This window comes from Camelus dromedarius, chromosome X, assembly GCF_036321535.1.
Source record: "Camelus dromedarius isolate mCamDro1 chromosome X, mCamDro1.pat, whole genome shotgun sequence".
NCBI classification, from domain to species: Eukaryota; Metazoa; Chordata; class Mammalia; order Artiodactyla; family Camelidae; genus Camelus; species Camelus dromedarius.
In genome coordinates this window covers 24,938,850-24,946,748 of record NC_087472.1, presented here as the reverse complement: position 1 = coordinate 24,946,748, position 7,899 = coordinate 24,938,850, and the positions used below count along the sequence as shown (strand labels likewise).

The following is a 7,899-nucleotide window of genomic DNA, read 5'->3' as shown; positions in this document are numbered from 1 at the left end:
CCCCGAATAGCCAAAACAATCTTGAGAAAGAAGAACAGAACTGGAGATATCATGCTCCCTGACTTCAGACTATGCTACAAAGCTACAATAATCAAAACAGTGTGGTACAGGCACAAAAACAGACACATAGATCAATGGAACAGAATAGAGACCTCAGAAATAAACCCATGCACTTATGGTCAATAAATCTACAACAAAGGAGGTAAGACTATACAATGGAGAAAAGACAGTCTCTTCAATAAGTGGTGCTGAGAACACTGGACAGCTACCTGCAAAACAATGAGATTAGAACATTTTCTCACACGATATACAAAAATAAACTCAAAACGAATTGGGATCTGAAACCATAAAACTAGATGAAAATAGGTGGAACACTCTTTGACATGAATTGTAGCAATTTTATTTTGTATCTGTCTCCTAATGGAAAGGAAACAAAAGAAAAAATAAACAAATGGGATCTAATTAAACTTAAAAGCTTTTGCACAGCAAAGGAAACCATCAACAAAACAAAAAGACAACCAACTGAATGGAAAAAAAATTTGCAAATTATATGTCCGATAGGGGTTTAATATCCGAAATATATAAACAGTTAATACAACTCAATATCAAAAACAAACAACCTGATTGAAAAATGGGCAGAAGACCCGAAGAGACATTTTTCCAAAGAAGACATACGGGTGGCAAACAGGCACATGAAAAGATGCTCAACATTGTTAATCATCAGGGAAATGCAAATCAAAACCACAATGAGATATCACTTCACACCTGTCAGAATAGCTAACATCAAAAAGAACACAAATAACAAATGTTGGTGAGGATGTGGAGAAAAAGGAATCCGCTTACACTGTTGGTGGAAATGTAAATTGATGCAGCCACTGCAGAAAACAGTATTGAGGTTCCTCAAAAAACTAAAAATAGAACTACCATATGATCCAACAATTCCACTCTTTGGTATATATCAGAAGAAAATTTAAAAAAAACTAATTTGAAAAGATACAAGCACCCCAATGTTCACAGCAGCATTATTTACAATAGCCAAAATATGTAAGCAACCTGTGTCCATCAACAAATGGATAAAGAAGATATGATATATATGTATATGTGTGTGTGCATAATACTGTAAATCAACTGCATCTCATTAAAAATATTTATATAATAGTAAATGAATAAATAAATAATAAATAAATAAAACCAGACAGGATCTGGGGCTGTGATTGGGCATAGACTGTTAAAATTATCACCCCACCAACACCACTATTTGACTTCTATTAGCAGCAACTATCTAATCATTATAAGAACTAATGTTATTCTAAACACTTTATATAGACTACTATATTTAACCTTCACAACTCTATAAGGTAGGTTCTATCTTTATTCTCATTTTACAGCTGATGGAATTGAAGCCAGAGAAAAAACAAAAATCAGATAAAATTATGGGAGTGAATAAGCTCATCCAAGGAGAACATATAGAATGAAAAGAGGAGAGGTCAGAAAATAAAACTGAGAAAACACTAACTATGGGGCTGTGGGCAGAAGAACAAATAGTTCACAGAAACAGAAAGATAAGCCAGAGGGATAGGAGGAACACCCACAGAATTTGATGCTACAGAAACCAAGACAGGATGCAGTCTCAAAGAGGGAATGATGGAGAGGCTTAAACCCTACTGAAGAATCACATGAAAACTAACTTTCAAAGTATCCACTCGCTTTTGCACTGAAGTATCACTGGTGACCTTATCAGAGAATTTTCACTCACGTTTTAGGGCGTGAAAACCAAAATGCAGCAGACTGAATAGTGAAGGGAGCACAATGAAGTGGCCATAGTGTAGGTTATTATCTAATGAGAAGAGAGAAAGGCCAGGACATAGGTTAGAGGGAGGAAATTATTCCAAGTACAGAGGGAACCTGAACAGGTTTACCATCTGGGAGAAAAATACCAAGTAGCACAGGAGGGGATGGGGGCAGAGATATAGGAAACACAGGGGGAATAAGATGTAGTGAAGTCCCGGAGAAAACGAAATAGGAGGGACCCATCTAGAGCACGAAGATAGGATTTAGCAAGGAAAACTGAGGGACTTGTCTCAATCACTTGATTTTGTTGATGAGAGGAACTCCAAAGTCATCTGCTTAGGATGAGAAGGGAAGAGTGCAGACAGCTTGATACCATATAGGAAGTTTGATATAGTAGCTCCGAGTTATGCAAGCAAGAGATGAACCAAAAAGAGCCCCCCATACACCCACTCACCAGATTCCCAGGTTTCAAATGTGTTCCGCGTATCCAAGTGCCGTCCTTCAGAAGCTCTTCGAAATAATCATTTGGGGGCGCACAGCAGTCCCTGGCACAGTCACCCGGCCAGCCTGCCCTGTAGGTGGCGTGGTGCCTAGGAAGGTGCGTCCTAGTTGAAGCCAGGAGCAGACACCCAACTTGCTCGCCGAACAGGGGGCGCTCAGCCGAGTAAGTTTGCTCCCAACATGCCTTGCGGCGAGAGTGGGGGCCCGCATTTCTGACGCGCTACCGCGTCGCCCGGCGGGGTTTCGTGTGGTGATCGGGTCGCTTCGCTCTTTGTTAGGAGAGCGCGTGGGTGAGAGGGAAAGGCTGCCGAGGAGGAGGCCAGGACTGAGCTAGGATTGAGCTAGGACTGAAGGAGGACTGAGTGAGGAGCGGAGGGGCGGATCCATTGGCGGCCACCGCTCACCACAGCAGCGGCGGCGGCTCTGCCGACTAGGCCGCGGCGGCCATGGCCGTGGACCTCCGGGACCCCAGGAGCGGTTTTCGCCACAACGAGGTGGTCATGTTCATCAACGAAGAGGTGCTCAGTAACGGCGGCGGTCCAGACTTCTACTCGACCTTCCGCTCGCGGCCCTGGAACGAGATCGAGGATGAGCTGCAGTCCATCCTGGCCGACCTGCAGGTGCCGCCGGCCGTCAAGAGGGCCTGCGTCTGGAGCGCGCTGGCCCTGAGTGTGCGTGTGGCCACGAGGCAGCGGGAGCAGCAGGCCCGCCGAGTCCGGCGGCTGCAGGAGCAGGTTGGGGAGCGCGAGACGGCCACCTGGGCTCTGGCCTCCCAGCTGCAGCGGCTGCGCGAGGAGCGCGAGGAGGTGGCCAAGCAGTTGCATTGCACACGCAACGACCTGCAGCAGGCGCTGACCGAGCGCGAGGAGCTGCGTGGGCAGCTGCTCCAGGCAGAGAGGCAGCCCCAGGAGGTCGTACCCCGATCTCAAGCCCAGCACCTCGGGGCTGAAGCGTGGCCTCTGACCACTGAGGAGAGAAACAAGCTGCTGGTGGCGACATCACAGCGTAGGCAGATGGAGGAGGTCCAGAGGGAAGCCCAGAATGTCTCGACGGGCGGTTTGCTTTACATGCCGGGACCCCCGACTCCCTGGTCCCAGGTGGCTCAGCCCCCTCTGCCCATGCCATTCCCATACCCACCACCTCCCCCACCTACGGTGGTCTCAGAAGTGGAAACAGCGGCGGCGGCGGCGGCGGCGGCGGCAGCAGCAACAGCAGCAGCATTCCCACCCCAGATGCCTGCTGGGGGCACCTACCCACCTGGCATGTGGCCTGCAGTTGTGTCCCAAGAGGAGGTAGCCCTGCAGCGGGACCCGAGGATCCAAGGCCAACAGGAAGGTCCTGTGAGGCCCTACTTCATAAATCCGTCAGGGCACAGCTGGAGCCAAGAAGACCCAACCAAGCGACAACCTCAGGAACAGATGCCGAGGCCACTCGAAGGTAAGAAAGCCTTTAAGCCCTAGCAAGACGAGAAACCTGCCCCAGATCTCAGGAGGAGAGATTGGGACTGCCTATGGTATAGAATGTGACTAATTTTTCCTGACATTTGGCTTGTAATAAATATAAGAAAATCTGGATACTAAATGAGGTGGGGAGCCTTAATCCAAAGCAAGCTCCTCACTGAATTCAGGGATGTAGAAAAAGAATGGAGGCATATTCCAAAGAGAAATCAGTTTCTGGATGCCCCCATATGATTAAAAACTCTTTTATTTACATCATAGAAAATTTGAAAATCTGTCAAAATTTTTCATTATCCTACCATCGAGCAATAACCATTTTTAACACATTAATATATCTATTTCTACATATGGATCTTTCCTCCAGTTTCATATTATACATGTGTATGAGTGTATATAATATGCATTGTTTTAAAGAAAGATAAGATTCTATTGAATATGTTAATTAATTTTTAAAGGAAAACTTCTCCCAAATGCATTTAAGTTCACAGGTGATGGACTCTGGATGGATGCTACCGATTGGTTGAAACCCTACAGAGGCTGAAATGAAACATTCTCTTTTTCTCCTTTCTGTATTTTCCTAACTTCCTCTCTCCCGTAATACCAGGTCTTTGACTGAGAATACCCAGGCTTTTAGAACATAAGATACATTTTATTCTAGAAACACTTTTCCTTGAGAATGCTATTGTTATGCTGTATACCACAGCAATGTTCATACTTGTTTCTTGATTTGTTTTTATAATGTTCATTGGTGAGGGCCTGTTCTTTGTGTCTCTAAGCTCCAGGAACTTCATGTGAAGCTGAAGGTCCAGCTCCCAGTGTGCAAATCCTCATGAAGTACCCTTCTGGCTTTCAGCAGCCTTCACCTCAGTGAGATCTCAGCTGGCTGGAGCTAAAGCGTATAAAGGAATCAGGGAAGAGGAGACATGCTGGCACACATCTTGGAACAAGGGAGGGCAGACAGATTTTGTTAAACGTAATCCTTCTGTTGGGGAAAAAGGATTGATGTAGCAGAGTTTCAAAGGGGGTCGGGAGGGTCGTATTAAATTTAGGGGTTATCCCAAGTTTGTAAAATTACATTCATTAATTCATTCAACAAGTGGTTATTAATTATCTAGTATGTGCTAGGAACTACTGTTATGTTATCATCTGATGCACACATTATAACCCAAGTGGGTGACTTTGATTAGATGACAGGAGAGAGCCTAATTTGGGATACAGATTATATCAGTAGTGACTTCTTTGCCTTGCACATAGTGTGGCTTTGGGATAAATCCAACTGAAATAAAGTCAAGGTCCGTTTCTAAGATTCTGGGGGCAATGTCAAAGAGACCATCATGGAAGGACTTGAATGACTAAACTGTTCATCACATTAATCCCAATGGAAATGAATGGGCAGGGGCAAGTATTGACAAAGTGGCCTCACAAAAGTACAGGCAGGACTTCTCTGATACTCCTGCTGATTTCCTCCCCTGCGAGGGACAGCTATTTTCCTGGTTGTCTGAAAGACCTCTGGGTTGTCTTTAAGAAAGACATCGTTTGGGAGAGTGTTGGCTACACACTCGAGCCCTCAGCCTCAGTCTGCCCCTAGCCCCAGCCCCTTTCCAGTCAAAAGTGGGTGAAGAATAAAATAAAATGGTTTCCAAGGACAGGCATCATGCTATGGATGGTGTTTCCCTTGGGAGGGCATACCGGATTAAAATTAGAACTAGATAGGGACAAGCACTCTTGGGAATGCCACTGGGCCCCTTCTCTACCACTCGGTGTGTTCTCTGCAGGCTCTGCTCTACTGAGGCAGCTGCTGCAAGCAGTGGGGAGCCAGGGTGGAGCCCAGAGCGTGGGAAGTTAGATCAGCCTCCAATCTGAACAGTGTTCTTCAGTTCCCCCAGGAGATCCCAGTTTACCAAGTTCCACCTTTGTCAGAGGTTTTCTGATTCTTACTAGTAATAAAGTGTGCAACTAGGGAGGAGGCCAAGATGGCAGAGTAGAAGGATGCTCATAGCTCACCCTCTCCCACAAATACACCAAGACTCACATCCACATCCCACTCAGCCAACCAGAGCACCTGTGGAACTCCAACAGAACATCGCCCTCTTCAAAAGACAGAGATGCCAAAAGTGTGGTAGGAGAAAAGGAAAAAAGAAAGAAGAAAACGCAAAACAGTGCAGGACGGGTCCCGTGGGGAGGGAACGGCAAAGGAGGACTGGTGCTTGTTCGCTGGTTCTCCCCTCTCCAACCGAGGCCAGTGGGATGGAGAGGGAGTGTCCGAGGCTTGGATCTGTACAGAGCAGCCCTTGACCGACAGAACTAAGTTAAAAAGAGGGTCACCGTGACACCCAGCCCGAGAGGGGGGCTGGGCCAGGCTGCCCGAGCGGGGCAGAGGACGGGAACGGCTGCACTGAGGCAGCCCCAGGGGGCTGCAGGGGGCTGCGCGCCATGGCTGTGGGTGTACAGGGCAGAACAACCTGGGCCCTCCGTAAAACAACATGGCTAGTGTGCCCTGAGGGGAAGGGTGCATACCCCCATCTCTGAAAACCCGCGGAAAGTTTTCGGGGGAAGAGAGGCAGGGCTCAGGCACAGCCGCCATATCCTGCAGCACTGAGCACCCAGGCGGGGGCGGGGGTGAAACCTGCATCTGCACCTAAGGGCTTAGCAGCCTCAAGGGCCAGACGGAGACTTGTCTACAGCCGGAGGCAGATAGGATCCTTCTGTCCTGGTCCCTCAGAGAACTTGCTCTGCCAAGACAAACAAGGAGCTGGGTTTTGGCCCGGAGCAGGGATGGGGCTGTTCCTCGGTCTTCCCCGAGCCCACCTACGGAGCACGCAGCAGCACAGAGCTGCGGAGCGACCCGACCGACCGGCGCGGGGAGAGGGTGGGCGGCTCCCCACCTTTCTGGCAGGAACGCAGCCCCTGATCGTGGTGCTAGGAGGGGGCGCGACCTGCCCTCCTACCTGGCCAGTCTGCAACATCTGACTGCAGCGTCAGGAGGGGCAGTGACCCGCTCGCCCACAGCAAAGGAGAGCTGCACCTGACCCAGTGTTGGGAGGGGGCACGAGCTGCATGCTGACGGGCACTGGGAGCAGCACAGACGAAGTGCCAAGGGAGGGCCTCTGGAAACAGTAAGCTGAGCTTCCAAAACAGGGCGAAGACAGAAAGACTTCACATTAAGAGCACACAGTCTCCAGGAGAACACCCCCCCTTTTTTTTTTAAATCTGTTTTTACCTGTTCTATTTTCTATTACCCTTTTAATTTTTACTTCTTAAACAATTATATATACTCCCAGTTTTAATCCCTTTTAAATTTTTTAAAAATATTTTTATTATTTTTTTTAAATCCACGTCATTTCATTTTTATTTCTCTTGGTTTTGATGTCCTGTTATTGATTATACACAGGTTTCAAATACATTTTTCCCTCTTTTCTCCTATTTAAAAGGTTTTTAAAAGACGTCTCAACCCGACTGCTATTCTGCTTCAAGTTGCTCTTCTATTATTCATTATACACTGTTTTCAAACCCTTTTTTCTCCCTTCTTTTAAAATTCTCTCTCTCTTTTTTTAAAGTGTTATTCCTACATAGGCATTAATTAGATAGATAAATAAATAAACTCCATAAGGACCACAATAGATAACTGATACTCCATAAACCACAGTGCCAGAGAGGTATAGCAAGATGAAGAAGCAGAGAAACCATTCCCAAATTTTTTGTTTTCGGTAGGATGGGTTTGAGATCATGTTACTATCAGTTTAATAAAAATAGTTATAGTAATGGGCTAATAGACTTACCAAGAAGGGTAACCACAAGCCAAAAACTTACAAGGGAGTCACAAAAACTAAATAAAATCCATGATAATACAAAGGAAAATTACCAAACCACAAAAGGAAGAAGAAAGGAACAAAGAGGAAATACCAAATCAACTGCAAAGTTAAGTTCAAAATGGCAATAAACACAAATCTATCATTAATTACTGTAAATGTTAATGGACTAAATGCTCCAGTCAAAAGACATAGAGTGACAGACTGGATAATAAAACCAAGAACCTTCAATATGCTGCATACAAGAGACCCACTTTAGGGAGAAGGACACATATAGATTGAGAGTGAAAGGATGGAAGAGGATATTCCATGCAAATGGAAAAGCCAAAAAAGCAGGTGTT

The 7,899-nt window shown here is 46.3% G+C and overlaps 1 protein-coding gene across 1 annotated transcript; it reads left to right on the top strand.

Annotated features, from left to right (window-relative positions):
• The first annotated feature begins 2,521 nt into the window (after positions 1–2,521).
• Positions 2,522–5,338, top strand: LOC116150736 (testis-expressed protein 13D). Its single transcript, XM_031445423.2, has 2 exons — positions 2,522–3,729; positions 4,526–5,338. Exons 1-2 carry the CDS (start codon positions 2,739–2,741, stop codon positions 4,618–4,620), a joined length of 1,086 nt encoding a protein of 361 aa, XP_031301283.1. The 5' UTR covers positions 2,522–2,738; the 3' UTR covers positions 4,621–5,338.
• Positions 5,339–7,899: the final 2,561 nt, after the last annotated feature.

Bases quoted from the DNA above. Each gene is read 5' to 3' on its own strand.
- LOC116150736 (XM_031445423.2), top strand. From the start codon at position 2,739: ATGGCCGTGGACCTCCGGGACCCCAGGAGCGGTTTTCGCCACAACGAG. The intron at 3,730-4,525 runs GTAAGAAAGCCT...TGTGTCTCTAAG, and splicing joins GATGCCGAGGCCACTCGAAG to CTCCAGGAACTTCATGTGAA.